Source organism: Pteronotus mesoamericanus, unplaced genomic scaffold (assembly GCF_021234165.1).
Source record: "Pteronotus mesoamericanus isolate MK-2021 breed Mesoamerican mustached bat unplaced genomic scaffold, CSHL_Meso_final contig_134, whole genome shotgun sequence".
NCBI lineage: Eukaryota > Metazoa > Chordata > Mammalia > Chiroptera > Mormoopidae > Pteronotus > Pteronotus mesoamericanus.
In genome coordinates this window covers 2,949,691-2,967,447 of record NW_026555061.1, presented here as the reverse complement: position 1 = coordinate 2,967,447, position 17,757 = coordinate 2,949,691, and the positions used below count along the sequence as shown (strand labels likewise).

At 39.3% G+C, this 17,757-nt stretch overlaps 1 protein-coding gene across 5 annotated transcripts in view; it reads left to right on the top strand.

Moving 5' to 3' along the window:
* QKI (QKI, KH domain containing RNA binding) overlaps nt 1–17,757 on the top strand; it is a 146,542-nt gene that overhangs the window by 99,169 nt on the left and 29,616 nt on the right. For all 5 annotated transcript variants that reach the window (XM_054595379.1, XM_054595361.1, XM_054595400.1 and 2 more), the window contains exon 4: nt 5,068–5,211. In XM_054595379.1, the coding sequence (XP_054451354.1) occupies nt 5,068–5,211 (144 nt within the window). The remainder of the gene's footprint in view (nt 1–5,067; nt 5,212–17,757) is intronic.

Here is a 17,757-nt window from a genome sequence, read left to right as displayed (position 1 = left end):
TTCTTCCTTTTTCTTGTCATTCAGTTTCTGAACCTCTTGGAGTAGACTTAAAATTTTTATATTATTCTGTCATTTTCTATTTCTTGTTTTTGCTACTAGTTGGAGGGAGAATTCCTCAATTTTTATCTTCTAACCACTCTATCCAGTTTTTCATTTCTACTATCATTTTTAGTGTCATCCTTTTTTATATTTTGGTTTTGGGTTGGCAAAAAAGTTCTTTCGTTTTTCTCCATAGGCTGGCTCTAGTAGCACTTAGTCTATAACTTCATTCAAAACAATTTTGTTAGATCATATTGTGACAGCTGTCATTTCAGTTTACGTTTTAAATCAGCATGCATTTTAAAATAACTTACCAAAATTGATGAAGTTTGGTGTGGCCATTTTAATATTGAAGAAGGAAGAAAATAAGCAACATTTTTGGCATATCGTGCTTTATTATTTCAAGAAAGGTAAAAACTCAACTGAAACGCAAAGATCTGTGTAGTGTGTGGAGAAGGTGCTGTGACTGATCGAAAGTGTCAGAAGTGGTTTGGCGAAGTTTCGTGCTGGAGATCTCTCGCTAGACAGTGCTCCACTGTCAGGTAGACCCGCTGAAGTTGCTAGTGATCAAATCGAGACATTAGTTGAGAACAGTCAGCGTTGTGCCACATGGGAGAGAGTCGACGTACTCAGAACATCGAAATCAAGCATTGAAAATCAAGCATTGAAAGTTGCACCAGCTTGGTTGCTTTGATGTTGGGGTTCCACATAAGATAAGTCAGGGGAGGGGGTTGGACACCTTCTTGACCTTATTTCTGCATGCAATTCTCTACTGAAATGTAACTGTAATGAAAACATTCTGTTTTTAAAACAAATTGTGACCAGCGATGAAAAGTGGTTACTTGACACAGTAATGTGGAATGGAAGAGATGATGGGGCAAGCGAAGTGAACCACCGATCTCACCAAAGGCTGGGCTTCGTCAGGAGAAGGTGATGTTGTGTATATGGTGAGATTGGAAGGCAGTTCTCTGTTATGAGCTACTTCTGGAAAACCTGATGATTAATTCCAACAACTGATGCTTCCAGTTAGTCCACTGAAAGCAGTACTTCATGAAGAGCATCTGAAATTAGTCAGTAGAAAGTAAAAGAAAATAAAATAACGAACAAAATAAATCACAGGCATGGAAACATGGAGCAGACTGAAAGTGACCAGAGGGGATGGGGAAGGAGGACAGTGGTGGAAAGAAGGAGACGGAGTAGACAAAGAACATGTGTGAATGGCCCATGGACATGGACAGCTGAGTGGGAATTGACTGTGGGATGGATGGAGGAGGGAAAAGGAGGAAAGATTGAGACAGCTGTAATAGAATACACATGATTTAAAAGTAAAAAATAAATTTAAAAAAACCCCCACAAAATCCTCCACCAGGATAACGCAAGTGTCTCTGATGCCCAGGCAAACACTGTTACAGCATGGCTGGGAGGTTCTGGTTCATCTGCCATATCCGCCAGACACTGCACCTTTGGGTTTCAACTCCCTGGAAGGCTGCAAAAGGCACCTGGAACAGCTCCTTTGCTGAAAAAGATAAAAGTTTTGGGGAGATGGAATTATGAAGTTGCCTGGAAGATGGTAGAAGGTAGCAAAATGAAAGAGTGAATACATTGTTCAATAAAGTTATTGATGACAATGAAAATGTCTTTTATTTTTATTTAAAACTGAACAAATTTTTGGGCCAACCCAATATGTTTTGAAGGGCATTTAAGAATCCTTTTAAGAGCATTTTCTACTAGTTTTAAAGATGCAGTAGCTTCTAACTCTGCAGATTTTTGAGTTCTTTGCTCAGAGGTTGCTTGCTTGCTTCAAATTCTTTTCTCTTTGTTGGGCTGGTTAGTCTCCCCTGAGAAAGGTCTCCCAGTCACCTGCCCCCAGGGAGTGGGCCGGCAGCTCTTGCTGCGGTGTAGAGTGACAGAGAAGACTGAACATCTCGCACTTCAGTGTATAAGGGACCCCATGAACTGCCCTTCGAAACCCAGCTCCAGAAAGTGGAGGTCTTTAGGAATGCATTTCTAATCTTGCTGGGAATTAGGGAGTGCTAGATAGCCAGCTCTCTGGGGCCAGCGACATGGAGATTCAGCTGCTCCTTAGTGAGAATTCAGTGTCAGGGACAGTTTCAGTCTTAGCCTTCCCCTACCCCGCCCCTTGCCTCATTGCTGCCATTTTCCCCTGCATTTTTAGGGGGTGGAGGTCTGCAGGATAAATTGGTTCCTTCTCACTTGGGGTGGGCTAAGTCCTTCCTTAACTTGGCTATCTGCTTTCTAATTTCTAAATGCTTTCTCATTTTCTTCTTTGTGAGTTTGTACATTTTAAACACTACTGTACAAAGTCTGTCTGGAAAAGGTCCAGCTGTTGTTAATATAACAAGAATGGTTTGTGCAACATCAATGTAACCTGGTAGCCAAGGGGAATGGACTGAACTGGAATGCACGTGCGTGGACAATGACGACTGCACTGTACTAGTCAGTGGGGGCGGTAGGCGCTGCTGAGTGAGCGTATGTGCTGTGTGGCTGTCACATTCAAAATGAGTGAGAGAGTAGAGCAACAAATCTGCATCCAATTTTGTGTTAAGCTTGAACATTCCTCCATGGAAACTATTTGGATGATTCAGAAGGCCGCCGCTATGAGCAACTGGTGATTGGCAGCTCACCACAACAACATGCCCACTCATACATCACATCTTGTGCAGAGTTTTTTGAGAAGCATCAAATCACCCAGGTAACTCAGCCCCGCTACAGCCCATATTTGGTGCCCTACAACTTCTGGCTTTTTCCAAAATTAACGTCATCTTTGAAAGGGAAGAGATTTCAGACCATCAGTGAGATTCAAGAAAATACGATGGGGCAGCTGATGGTGATTGGGAGAACTGTGTGAGGTCCCCACATGCCTACTTTGAAGGGGACTGAAGCATCACTGTCCTGTACACGGTGTTCCTTGTATCCTTTATCTTCAGTAAATGTCTGTTTTTCATATTACATGGATGGATACCTTCTAGAGAGACCTCGCATTTTAGAAGAGTGATAGGGAGTGAAGGAACACAATTAAATTATAATTTCACCAATTTTGTCTATAAGTTTTTCTTTAAACAGGTTTTAAAACTGTAAGCAAAACTTTATTTTGTAGCAAACACTAGGATAAGTGTTACTGTCTGTGCTTTTGTATTTTTAATTGACACTTAAGTTATGGGCTTGAGTATACATTTACCAAGGTATTTTACAACTCATGAATTTATTCCTTTAATAAAACATGCAACCTTGTTCCCGTTTCTGTCATGTAAATAAAAATCCTTCGCTTTTAAAATCTCACCATTTTGTCTTCTCAATGTAGAAAAGTTTCTATAGTAAATTACTTACAATTTTAGTTTTCATTCTAAGGCCTTTCTAAAATACTTTGAATCATAAATATTCTTCCGTTCTTTTTGTATCAGTGTCTTTATGCATCGATGTCTCTCTCACAGGCAGACAGCGCGCGCGCACATACTGGACTTCAGTGTCTTTTTCTGTTACTTATAACGTCAGTTCTAGGTTTCGATTAATTTTTTCTTGTATGTTGTTTTTCTGCTTCTTTGCCTGCCTGTTAATTTCTGACTAGGTGCCAGATAGTGTGACTGTCACCTTGCGCGGCAGCTGTTTGTGTTTCTGTAAGCATTCTGGCTCTTTGTTCTGGGGCATGGACTGTGCTGTTGCCCTTGAGATTTTAAGTAGCTCCATTTCACGCCTGTGAGCGCACTGGTGACTCTGAGTTCACTCTTCGGAGGCACCTGGGTGGCCTCCCCTAGGATGTTGTGCTTTGCCTGGTTTCTTCCCCTCGCAACATTTGGATGCAGTTCATAGTGATGATAAGAACAGAAATAAAGGCAGAAGTTACAACTTATTCCTGTTCTTACTGGCTAAGCTACATTGTTTTCTAGCATGGCCTCTCAGACATACAAGTTGTAGTAGAAAGCTATGTCATATGCCCGTTTCCTTTGATTAGAGTCTCACAATTTAGTAAATAGAGACCTACCAGAGGTATTATTTATTGTTTATATGGTGCCTTGCACTGAGACAGGTGCATTTATTTATACCATTTTTATACTTAAGTTTATAGTCTTATGTTTAATATTAAGTTATATTTAACAGTCATTTATTTTAAATTATTTATAAATATATATTATCTCTCAAACTTAATTCAAGAAGCGGTTCTGACATTACTGTATCTCAGGTGAAAGGGAAGTGTGGCCAACTTTACAACTTTTTTGTTTCCAACCTGGAGATATTCCTCATGAGGTGATTGAACACATCAAGGAAATGAAATGTAGATCTTCTCTATTAAACTAGTACTTATGGGTGGAAATAATTAAAGAGTAACCTTGCAGTTCACTTTTTTAAAAGTAAGCTAGTAATGATAGAAAGGTAGTTTTTCTTACTGTGATTATAACAAAATAGTTCCATAAATACTAGTTGAAATACTTAAAATAGATGACATTTATTTCTTCCACATAATCTTTTTTCAATATTCTTTCCTTAACCTTGAATTCAGTCAATGGTATTAAAAAGTAATTGTAACAAAATGGAAAGAACACTGAGTTTGAGTTTTCATAACTTTGATTGAGATCCTAAATTGGCCAGTTATTAGCTATGCGACCTTGATAATGACAAACTTAAGTTGCCAGTAACCCCAACGATCTCCTCTTTACTTAGAGTAAAATGCAGAAGTAACAGCCTGTTTTTCACGAAGACCTCAGCATGACAGCAGAGACGAGTGTCTCAGTACAGAGGAGCTCTGTGGGCAAGGGTCACCATCCTCACTGTTGTGCCCCGGGCACCTGGCTCCGGGTGTGGGACACAGTCCCTGACTAACAGATACATGTTGGGTCAGTCAGGACCCACTGGGTGGTGTTGCCAGGAAAATAATTCTAAATATTTATAATGTCATCATAGAAAAATACTACAAGCATAGCTTAAGTACGTGACAATAGATTAGTATTATGAAAAATATGCTTTCTTTTTGAAAAGAAAAATTCGTAATAGTGTTTTTTGTACATTTTTAAGGAGGAACAAAATAGAGGCAAGCCGAACTGGGAGCATCTCAATGAAGATCTACACGTGCTGATCACTGTGGAAGACGCTCAAAACAGAGCAGAGATCAAACTGAAGAGAGCCGTGGAGGAAGTGAAGAAGTTGCTGGTGCCTGCGGTAAGGGACGCTTCCCAGGTCTTAGATTTGGGCTCTAGCCCCTTTTCTGTTGAATTTTAAATTATCATAAGGTTATTCTACTAGGCTGGTTCAGTGGCTGTTCAGAAGTTTTATATGAAATAAAACAATAATCTGACTCCTTGAATACAGTAGACAAGCAGACATTTGCTTACATCTATACATGGGAAAGCATGTGGCAGGGGTTGTGGTGTGTGCGCGCGTGCATTTGTGAAAGAAGTGTTAAGAGGGGAGCAAACTCAACTAATGGCCTCCTTTTCCAAAGTATCATCATTTTTGCATCACTCTGTGTGTTACATGGTAAGGTGTAAGCAGGGCAATGAAAGCTCTCTTTTTAGTGGGACAACTGTCCTGTAAGCCAGTAACGAGAGCCGACGGAAGTCTGCCTGGCGTTGGCGCTGGGTGAGCCGTGTCCGCAGGAGAGCACTCTCGGAGTTGCCTGTGGGTTCCAGGTGCTCTCCTGGCACATTGTCGTCTCCCTTAGGAAGAGTTTCCCATAGTGAAACTTTCCCATAGCCTGGTAAGATGTTTTCGTGTCTTCTGTATTGTTACAAAAAGAAGAGCTCACTTTACTGATGTACCAGGCACCTGTGTGTTCTCCGCCGCCCTTCCCTCCTGTTACCCTTTCTCCCTCTGTCCTGCCCAGTCCCCACCCCCTTGTCTTTCCCTCATTGCTGCAGAAACCTGTCATAACTTTAGAAATGACGGTGAAGCTCCTACCAAGTGTCACCTTTTTCAATGGAAAATAAATGACTGGTTTTCTAAGACATTAAAATTTATTGTATTAGTTAAATATATGGAAATGTGAGCTCTAACTTTCTATTGAAAAAACTAGGAAGACTTAATATTCTGTCCAACAGAAATTTGTTGACATTTACATAAATGAAGTAGAAGGTCTACTGTTCTCTATTTCCCAGTAGTCTATTCTACAAGTAAACTTACAAAATATAAAAATTTCCGCTTAGCTGACAGAATGAACTCTTCGTAAGAAAATACTTAATTCCATGTAAATTCTGTTTGATAGACCTTATAAGGAATATAAACAAACAGACTAAATGCAAACTAAAATCTGTAAATATACACTATTAAGCCATGTAATTTTTCTCCTTTTTAAAAATAATTGTGCAGTCTTGAAAAGATTTATAGAAAAGGATTTTTTTCCCCTAAGCATAGTGGGTTGTTAGTCCCATGATCAGAACAGGTAACTTAACATTATTGTGTATAATAATACCTTTTTTTGTTGTGTATAACTGAAAATACTCAGCTCATAACTAAACAAATGATTTCACTTAGTATATTAAATAGAGCGGTTGTTTAATAATTAAAACTCTTACTGACCTGTTAGATTATTCTAGTCATTCTGTAAGCTACTTTAGTTCTAAAAATTATTAACGTGGAAAAGAACATTCAATTAGAAATCTACTGTATTAGTAACTACCATATTTTGCCGTGTCTAATGCGCACGTTTTGCCCAAATTTTTGAGGAAAAAATAAGGATCCGCACTATACATGGGTAGTGCTAAACCATGGTTGTGCATTATACACAGCAAAACAGTAGCTGTGTGCCTTTAAGAAAGTAAGCAAACTCCTCTGTGTCTTTTTTTTTTTCATTTACACAATGAGAGCTGAAGCAGATGTCCTCTAAGGACCATTTTGGTTTTAAAATTTTTTGTCTTTGAATATTAAAAGGTGAGAAGAGATGTTAAAAAGAAGCTTTTCTAAAGCATCATATAATTTATATTTTAAAAGAAAACAGCACTTTATATGAAATTCAAATTCCATTATTCATTAACAAATGTTATAGAAACACAGCCACACTTACTCATTTACACAGTGTCTGTGGCTGCTCTTGCGTTTCCGTGGAGGAGTTGAGTAACTGCAGCCCAGATCTTATGCCCAGAAAAGCCATTTATTGTCTGGCTCGTTACAAAGTTTGCCAATTTCTGGCCTGTTGCATTAATACAAATAGGAGGTGATAAAGCGTGGAGCCAGGGTAGCCATAGTGGTCACGGTGAAGCGTGACCTGATTCTAAGTATATTTTTAAAGTGAAGCTGGCAGTTTTGCTAATTGACTGACTGACTGTTGGGTGTTAGAAAGCATTGAATCGAGAATGATGTCAAGGTTTTTAGCCCGAACAACCAGAAGGATGTAATGTTGTTAATTACCTTGATGAAGATGATGTTAGGGTAGGGTAAGGCTGCAGGGATTGTCAGGAGTTCAGTTTTGGACCTAGACCATTTGAGATGCCTGTTGCCCACCCAGGTGTTGTTTGTCTAGTGTTCTGTTCAGACTCACAGGCACTTACTCCAGGGTGGCTGTGCTTTGGGGTGTGGAGCCCAGAGAATTGTTTAAGATAAGATCCTTAGAGCAGTTGGCATTTCCCGAACCGTACACCGTGAGACAGTTTTTCATAGGCGTTCGGTAAAGGAGGTCTTTAATATGCTAGCAAGGATTGTGAACCTCTGGTAGGAATCATTTCCAAATTTAATTGACCATCAAAATCTTTTCTGAGAACGCTTCACATTTAGTGTCCTAGAGGTGATCTGAGAAGTAATGTGGGAACTGTCAGGTCTGATTTAAATACAGTTGAGTTACTTTTTTTTTTTTTTTAATAATGGAGTCATTCTGAAGACATGAAGAAAAAACTCTTCTTGAGGGTTTTTTTTTTCTGTTCCTTTTTAAGCATACAATGGAAGCCCATTCACGTTAAGTGCAGAGTTTTGAGCTTTGAAGCTGTATGAACTCACAATCACTATCTCCATCAAGATTTCTGTCACTTCAGATGTTCTCTTACTCTTTCCATCAATTAACCACCTTTCTTCCACTGCCCCCAGACAAATACTGGGATTACTTTTGCCTTTTTTTCCCTTATAGTCTCAAAACTTTATTTTTTTCAGTTTTATTGCCATATGACTGAAAAAAATTGTAGAACATGATGATTATATAAATAATAGACATTGTGAAATAGTTAACATATCCATCACCTCACATAGTTACCATTTTTTAAGATGTACTTTCTTAGCAAATTTCAAGAACGCAGTATGGGATTGGCTGTTATCACCATGCTCTGCTTGGTTCCCCACAGTTCATTCACTGTGTCATTGAATGTTTGTACCCTTTGACCAACATCTTCCCAGTCTCCTTCCCTTCGCTTCCGAGCCACTGGCACCTACCTTTCTGCGCTCTGGTTATATGAGGTCACCTTTTTTATATATTCAGTTTACCTTTTCTGAATTCCCTAAAGGGAAGATTATTCTGTGCCTGGAATCAGCATGGCTTTTCTGGGGTTCATCTAAGCTGTGGAATGTATCAGCGGGTTGTTCCTTCATTGATAATCAGTATTCCGCTGGATAGATAGGCCACAGTTTGTTTATCCTCTCACCTGTTGTGGTTTTTAATTTCCATTTCTCTGAAGACAAATGATTTTGAGCATCTTTTCATGTGCCTTTTGGCAATTCGTGTACCTTCTTTCATGAAGTGTCTCTTTTACTTCAGTGTCTTTTCTTTTATACTGAGTTATTGGATTGGCCAAAAAGTTCATTTGGCTTTTTTAGCACAATGACTCTAGTAGCACTTAGATGTCTTTAACTTCATTCAAAAGAGTTTTGTTAGATTGTATTGTGACAGTTGTCATATAAGCATGCATTAAAAAAACTCAGCAATATTGGTGAATTTTTGTGTAGCCATTTTGATATAGAAGATGGAAGAAAACATGCGACATTTTCGGTATTTTATGCTTAATTATTTCAGGAAAGATAAAAACGCAACTAAAATGCAAAAAAAAGATTTGTGCAGTGTTTGGAGAAGGTGCGGTGACTGATCGAATTCGGTGTCAAAAGTGGTTCACGACGTTTCATGCTGGAAATTTCTGGCTGAACGATGCCCCATGGTCAGGTAGACTAGTTGAAGTTAACAGCAATCAAATCAAGATATTAAATGAGAACAATCAACATTCTACCACGCAAGAGATAGCCAACATACTCAGAATATCCAAATCAATAAAGTTATTGGTGAAAATGAAAAAAGTGTCTCTCATTTTACAGAAAAAACTAAACAGACTTTTTGGCCAACCCAATGTAACAGTTTTTTGTATATGTTGGGTATAAATCTTTTATTAGACAAATATTCTAATCTGTAGCTTACCTTTTATTTTAGGTTTTTGTGGGAAAGCTTTTAGTTACATACTCAATTTATTTGTAAAATACTGAAATTTTCTGATTTTTTTCTTGTTTTTGTATTTTTCAGGGAATTTATGTCATCTAAGTTGATAAGGTTTTGGTCACAAAACTCATAACACTCCCTTTTTATCTCAAGGTCATTAGAGCCTTGTAGCATTGTTCCCTGTTTCATTCATTCTTTTTCTTGTTGATCGTTCTGGGTCTGGGATCTTTTATTAATTTTATTCATCTTTTTGAAGAGCCAGCTTTTGTTTTTGTTGGTTTTCTCTTATTTGTTACTTTTTATTTATTTATTTTTTTATTTCTCCTTTTATAATTTCCTTATACCTGATTTTGGTGCAATATTATTTTCACTCTTCTTAAAGATGGAAGATTAGTAATTTGAGACCTTTTTTTATTTTTGAGATCTGTCTTTTAAAGGTTTAAATTTCGATCTGAATGATGCTTAAGCTGCATCCCCCCAAATAATATAATATTGTATTTTCATTACCATTTAGTTCAACATATTTTATAATTTCTTCCGTGATTTCTTCATTGACCCATGGATTATTAGCAAATTTTTCCGAATATTTGAGACTTCTCTGTCTTACTGTGATCTGTAATTTCTGTTCTGTGCAAAAAATTGTATTCTGTAACATTTTAGTCTTTTTGAATCTACCTAGAGTTTTTTTATTGTTCAGTATATGATCTATTTTGGTGAATATCACACATAGACTTAAAAGCACGTGTATTCTGCAGTAGTTGTGTATGTGCAGTAGAAATGTCATTTAGGTGAAGGCGGTTGAAAATGTTTAGATCTTCTCTTCTTTTTCTTAGTTTTGTTAATTATCGAAAGAGATCTCTAAAAATCTCCATTCATTCATTGTAAACAGATGCACACTAGCGTGCTCCTTGATCTCACTTACATGCAGCCTAATTTGGTGTACTCACAAGCATTGCCAAATACTATATTTAATATGTTTGTTTAGCTTACACAACCTATATGACCAGAGTTTGGCATCATTAAAAGATTTCACTCGTTTTTTGTATAATGGCAGCTTCCCATTTGTTTTAGAGTTGAAGTCTTTTTTCCCCCCCAAATTTCAGTTCTGTCTTCGAGCACATTTTCACGCAGATAGTATCCAAGCAGTACATAGGTGGCAATCAGTGTTACAGAAAATGTTATATGAGGTCTTAGGAAAGAATCAAGGTGAGCTGAAGTGCTTAGGGAAGAAAATTTTACGTAGTTTGGTGAGGCTTGAAGTAGAAGTTCAATATACAGACTCAGAGAGATAGAGAAGATTAGCGTATATATGTTTTCGGAGTGGCAAGTTGTGCATTTCGGGTTTTTAAAAATGAAGACAAATACAATAGGATTTACACAAATCATGGTCAGGGACTATCTCTTATTTGTAAAATTGGATTATTGTTGCTCACTTGCCTTGGAAGTCTCTGGAAGGTCATAATTATCTTAATTACGTAGAAGTACAAGACACATGGTTCCTCTTATTTTCTTATGTGGTATGTAGACTGGTTGGCCACCTCAACGACATCACTGCCCGTGTCACTTACCGGCTCGGTCCCTGCACCACACCAAAGAGATTCTCATGGCTGGTCATGGTCTCAGTGTATGCTTTTGTTATCAGTGGCATAATCAAGAAAATTATGAAAACCATATATTAATGTTACTAAAACGTCGTTTGTGAAGTGCACCCCATCCCCTAACACACACACACACTCTCCCTCTCCCTCTCCCTCTCCCTCTCTCTCTCTCTCTCTCTCTCTCTCTCTCTCATTCCTCAGTCAGTCACTGTGGGTTTGTACCTACCATCTCAGGTATTAAATGCCATTTCTCTTTCAGTTCCCTTTTCAGTAAGTTAGAAAACAATACATGCTATTTTTTGTATTTATTAGCTAAGACCTTATAGATACACATTCTATGATCTTTTTCTAATCTCCTCCAAAGAATCTAAAAACATGAGAAGTAGAAGTCGGGGTATGTTGTACTGGACTATTTTGATAAGACTGAGAAAGCAGAGGTGAGCGATACTTCCCTAAATCTCTTCTTGCTATAATTTTTCTTCCCTTTCAGTAGGAGTGCGGTAAAAGGTTTCTGTTGAGGTGGAATACTAACTTGGGGAAACTAAATGAGTGGCTGAACTTTATGTGTTACCATAGTTCAGGACAGTTGTGGGCACAAGGGATGCATCCGGTCCCAGAGAATCTGAGTGTTTTGTTTGAGGCTTTTTTACTAACACTAACCCTAATTATGTCTTTTTTCTTTGGTCTTTCATTTTCTCTTTAAGTTTATTTATAGGTGTTTGAGAACCTGAACATGAGTCGGCGTTTTTTTTAAAGATTTTATTTATTTTTATAGAGAGGGGGAGGGAGGAAGAGAAGGAGAGAAACATCAATCAGTTGCCTCTAGCACGCCCCCCATGGAGGTACCTGACCTGCAACCGAGGCCTGTGCCTTAATAGAGAACTGAACCGGCAGCCTTTCCGTTCACAGGCTCGCGTTCAACCCACTGAGCCATACCAAGTGGGGCGTGCATCAGTTTTGAATGTATAGCTGATCTCTTTATGAAAGCATTTTATACATAGAGTTCAATAATACTAAACCAAATAATCAATCTAATAGATTCTGTCAAATTTCCAGCTGGGGGGGTTGAAATTTAAGGTTGTTGCCAGTTATTTCAAGGAGCAGTATGAAATTTGAAGATTTTTTCAAAACAAGAGTAATTTTTTCACTTATTTAAAAACTGTAGAAGTCAAGGTCATCAAGATTTGTGAGAGTAGTAGAGAGGAGATCTATTGCAAAATATTTTTTAAGTTTGCTTTTCATGTTTCTCAACATTCTTTTCTGTAAAGTGCCATATGCATTTGACTCAGTGAATTGTGTTTTGATTATAACCTGAAAATATATAAAAATAGGTAAAGAGTAAGTTAGGAAGAGAGATAATGACTCTAGAGATAATAGTCTTATGGTTAAAGGTTTTTAACTGGATTTTTACTGACCTGGTGGCTCTGCATGTACTGCTTGCCCCAGGTATCAGTAATTGAAGTAGATGGTGTTACTGGCCTCCTTTTCATTTTATTGGGGAAGAAGGCAAGGTTTTAACAAATATCTAGCTGTCGTGCTCTTGCTCCTTGGTAGAGATGTCATGAGAAACCATCTTTCTGGTGTAAAGAAAGGTGTCTCTGCTGTTTTCCACCACGCATAGCCCTTCTAATCTGAATGGGAAATCTGTCCAGGGACCCAGAGGACAGTAATTAGCAGCCTCTTCAGAGTGTCAGAGCAGAATTACCATTGTCATGGTTTAGCTGCGGGATAAAAGGATCGAATTTGGGTTTGCCAGGCTGCCAAACTCAATGAGTTGCCATGAGAATTTTCAAATGTGAGAGGCGTTTACTCAAACCAGTTTGGCAGGTTTGAATAAACTCATAAATTATGGGTTTGAAAGAAGCCGATCCTGGCCTCCGCTCAGGGGGGGCGGGGCTGCAGAGCAGGCCTGTGGGTGCTCTCCAGCTGACGCCCGCTCCCTGGGCTTGTCTTTTTGCTCAGTAGAGTGACATGGGCGTCATGAAGAAAAGATACTTTGTTCCAGATCTCTGGAGGAAAGGGAAGAGAACTTGCCCTTCCTAAATTACATCTTTCAATGATGCTAGTAAAATGATTGCTTTGTTTTAGTAAACCTTAACCTGATGTTTACTCTAATTTTTCTCAGTACGTGTAATAAATCTATATCTTTACACTTGTCATATTTAGAGTTTTTGGGAAAACAAATACAGTGCTCAAGCCCATAAACTGGATTATACAGGTTGCATGCAAATAGCTTAGAGGGAGCTTCAGCGCTCCTGCGCCTCCGGAGAGCCAGCCGCAGTGCCCTGGCGCCTTGGGAGCCGCTGCTCCCTCAGTGCCCACGGCGGGGCCAGCGTGCCCACCCCCGTCCCGGGCCTCCGGGGAGCAGCGCGGTCCCCATCTTCCACGGCAGCGATCTCTCTGCTCTCCAGGGAAAAGCCTCTTAGAGAGATTCAGGTACTTAAAAATTTTGAGAATACTTGTAAATTTTCTTGTGATAAGGTCTATGAGGAGGTCTATTAACACTTTCAAGCCATTACGTTACAATTTCGTGAGGAAAATAATAATTCGGTTGTTGCTAATTTTTGTAGCTTGAAAATGTAGATGATTTTTCAAAAATGTTTCACAAGGAGATGCGGGTATGCAAAATAATAGATTCAGATGAGAAGGTATACAGTATTCTTAAAAGTAGATTAAAATATTGTTTACATATTAATCTTCACTCCTTAAAGTACAATTGCGTATCAGAGTAGTCTGATTAAAATCCTATAATAAATTAATAAAACTTAACCCAATGACAGATTAGATTTTCTAAAAGACCATCATAGATGTTCTTACTAGAAAACTCTAGAACTCCTGGAATCCAAGTGGCTTACAAGTTGTTTACTGTGTGTGAGGAACTCTGGTAGGAACAAGTAGGGGTTTACTGCTTTAGGAAACATGGTGAGAGAAAAACATGCCGAAATCGACATGTTACTGATTACTTTTTCCTTGCAAAGAGGAACAATGCTAAATAAAATTTGATTCTCAATCAGTATCATTTTGTACTTCAATCCACATTGGGGCCTGTTGTTTATTCTGCTTTGGGGCAGCCACGACAGCATCGCTTCAACTAGAATTTTCACCAACAGTTAAAAGTACTGCACTTTTGGAGAGCAGCCCATATGGATATATGAAGAAGTGTGACAAGGTGTAGGCTTTAAGACTTCAGACGCTGCCACACCAAAATCGTATGAATCACTGAGAGCTGCGCAGCTCTCTCTGCTTCCTGCGTAGCCCTAATGTTGGCTGGCAGGGGGTGGGACTTCAGCAGCCAGCGGAGGGGCTTTCTCCCAACTGTGGAGCTGCCTGGTGGAGCCCCTTGGTCAGCCTAATAAAATAAGTCTTGTCTTGGGTAATTGAGTCAGCCGGTACAAATACAAACTCTGAAAAACATGCTCCTTTTGATTCTTACAAGGATTCATTGAGGAGTAGCTTCTCTACACACAAAATGTTGTCTAGATTGACATTTTTAAATAGGCTAAAGTTTAAAGTGTTGCAAATATTTTTTTAAAAAATTCTGGGCATAGAAAAATAATAGGTCAGCATGTGTTTACAAGAGGGGACCCAAAAATGGAATTTATTTATAAAAAATTTTGTGTGTATTCTTACATGTTTAAACTTCAGTCACCTTCAAAGTACTCTCCATTTGATGCAGTGCACCTATCGAGATGTTTTGTCCACTGTTCAAACAGTCTTTGAACTCGTCAGGTTTTTTTTTAAAGATTTTACTCATTCATTTTTAGAGAGAGGAAGGGAAGGAGAAAGAGAGGGGAAGAAACATTGATCAGTTGCCACTCACACGCCCCCCAGCTGGGCACCTGGCCTGCAACCCAGGCATGTGCCGCAACTGGGAGTCGAACCGGTGACCCTTCTTCTCATGGGCTGGCACTCAGTCCACTGAGCCACACCGGCCAGGGCTGCACTCATCAATTTGATGCCTCTTGGTGCTTCTGCTGTTTTTTGTGTCACCTTTTCCGCATCAGCAAAACATTTTCCTTTGAGGTCTTTTTTTCATCAGGGAAACAAACAACAACAAAAAAAGTTGGCGGGGACGAGATTTGTGAATGGGGACGGTGGGGCATGGGGTCATGCTGTTTTAGGTCAGAAACTGCTGAACATTCACCGTGGTGTGGGCGGGTGCACTTGCAAATCACCCATCATGAAGTGGGCGAACGCACTGAGTCTTCAAAAGAAGTGCACTGAGCTGACCGCAGCGTCTCACAACAACGCCAGCTGGCGCACCCATCCAGATGGGCTCTAGAACACTCGCCTGGGGGGAGCGCCTGTACCCACGGGGCCCGCCTTCCAGAAGATAATTCCATTGGGGGGGTGCCCCCCTTGTATTTCCTAAGCAATGCTTTTGCAATTCATATAAAAAGTCCTTCTATTTTAATCTTGTATCTCATGCATCCTTCAGACTACAGTGAATTTATCATGTACTCTGTATCTGTTTACTTTTTATTTTTTTGCTTGTACTTGTTTGTTCTTAAATATTAATGCCTCTATCGCTTAAGTAAATGTGCTGCTCACTGGCTGGGATAATGCATTTTGATTTAAAAAATATATTTCTATTAAATGTATGATATTCTACATAGATACTCCAAAATTAATTTAAAGTATAAGTTTATTAAAGAATGAAAATTATTTAATATGAACATAGGTGAGTTATTCCTCACTGTATTTTCTGTAGTTCATTTCCTTTCATACATCCTTTTAATTTGTTTGCTTGCCCTCTAATTGTTGGTAAGTAGCATCATGTTCCTTACATGTAGGCAAAGCATTTTTCATCCATTCACTTCGTATTAATGAATGTTGAAGTTGAATTGGCAAAAAGTTAAGGAAACCATATGTTCTTTATTTTTATTTAATTTGCTTGTAATTTTAACCCTTACATTTAATTTCTCTTGACAACATTTCAAGTGCTGTGATATTTATTAGTAAAATTATTCAGATACTACCATTGTGAAATTTTAATAGTATAGTAATGATTCAGATTAATGTTATTGTTTCAGATAAGCTTATTTGGTAGCTCATCTTATGGCTTAATTTTCTTGTTTTGGATAACTGGGCATTGAAATTTTAATTTCAAAAGTCATACTTACGAATAATGGACTCCCCTTTATAAGAATTACTCTGAACCCTATACTGCAGAATTATGTGAATATATGTGCTTTGTTTTAATGTTCTCTCAACCTTTAATGCTTTTGTGGGGGAAAACATTTAATCTTTAATGTATATTTTAAACATAAATTGAATTGTTTTTAAAGTTTTGGCTTTGAACTGACATAGCATCAGCGTATTTTGTTTGACCGCTTTGTGGAATATATTTCTGAGCAAGCCAACAGATTTATGAATTAACTTACTTTGAGATATTAATTTACGTTGAGTTCACCTGTGGGTGATTGCAGTACAGTCTGTTTAAATAAAATACTTTGATTACTGAATTCAGATTCTATGGAATTCTAACACACTTGCGGAGATTACAAGACTCATTTACTGACTGTCCTCCAATTCACTTCAGAGACCTCTTTTGAAAAATGGCTATTAAGCTGGCTAGAAATCAAGGCTTCAGAACAAAGATCTGGATTTAGTAGTATAAATGAGGACAGAATTAATGAGTTTGCCAGTCACTTGTTTGATCACTTGATGCTTGCTCTTCAGAAATGCCCTGCTCTCCGTAAGGCAGGAACTTTTCTAGAGTGACCTTCTCTCCAGCCTGTCCCTCTTGGGCACGCTCATCCCCAGCCGTGTCTCCAGGGAGCGCTGCCAGCGGGGCGCTCGTTAGTTGGCTGCCAGCCTTGGACCCCCGTCACCCACCCATTCGGCACCACCCCAGAGTGGCTCAGGCCCTGCCACACAGAAGGCTCTCTGAGCTGCAGCCCTGCCCTCCTCTGCTCTCAGACAGCGACTCCCCCACTGGCGCTGTATGGCAGTGGTGGCAGTGGCCGGGCAGTCACGCTTCCTTCATGCCATTTTCCGGTCTCCCCCTGTCCCCACTCTTTCCCCTCCTCAGGCCACTGCGTTCTCTCTGGTTCTGTGTCTGCTGCGGGGCTCCATCCCTGCAGTGCTACCCTCTCGTGGTAGCCGCAGCCTTCTGTGTCATAACAAGCAGCACCCTGCTCTGGGTGCGGGGTCTTCACAGGCAGCTTCCCTGAGTGGTCAGGATGCAGGCCGGTCAACACGGCGCTCGTGGTGCATCCTCCTCTGCTGGGCACCTACCTGCTAGCTTTGTTGCGCTCCATGCCCCTCTTCCGCTTACTCTCGCCACACTGTCAGTAGTGTGCAGTGTCCAGATCACTCCGTGTTTATTTGGCATTTTATAGCGACCTCTGCAGTGGATGCGGGGGAAGCGGGTTCAGGAAAACACACAAAAAAGATTTGTCGTAGTGCTCCTGTAGTGGAAGATCAGCAAAGAGAAATGTATTCCTTAAAAAAATTACACAGTACTTGTCAGATTTTTAAAATAAGTACATAGTGATTAATATGCAATACAAGTAGTCTTCACAATGTTACTCATAACCTTTTAAAGAAGGGTTCTGTTTTTTAATCCAACACAGTACTGTGTTAACAGTTGTTTAAAGTATCTACTGAAATTCATTGAACAGATAACTAGTGTTTTATATACCAGGAACCTGGTAATGTAGTTGTAAATGATTCATTCTCCAACAGATGGAGAGGTATGCTTCCTAACAATATGCAGTTGGAACTTTGGTCATAGAAAGTGTTTTCATGGGGAATTAGGGCCAT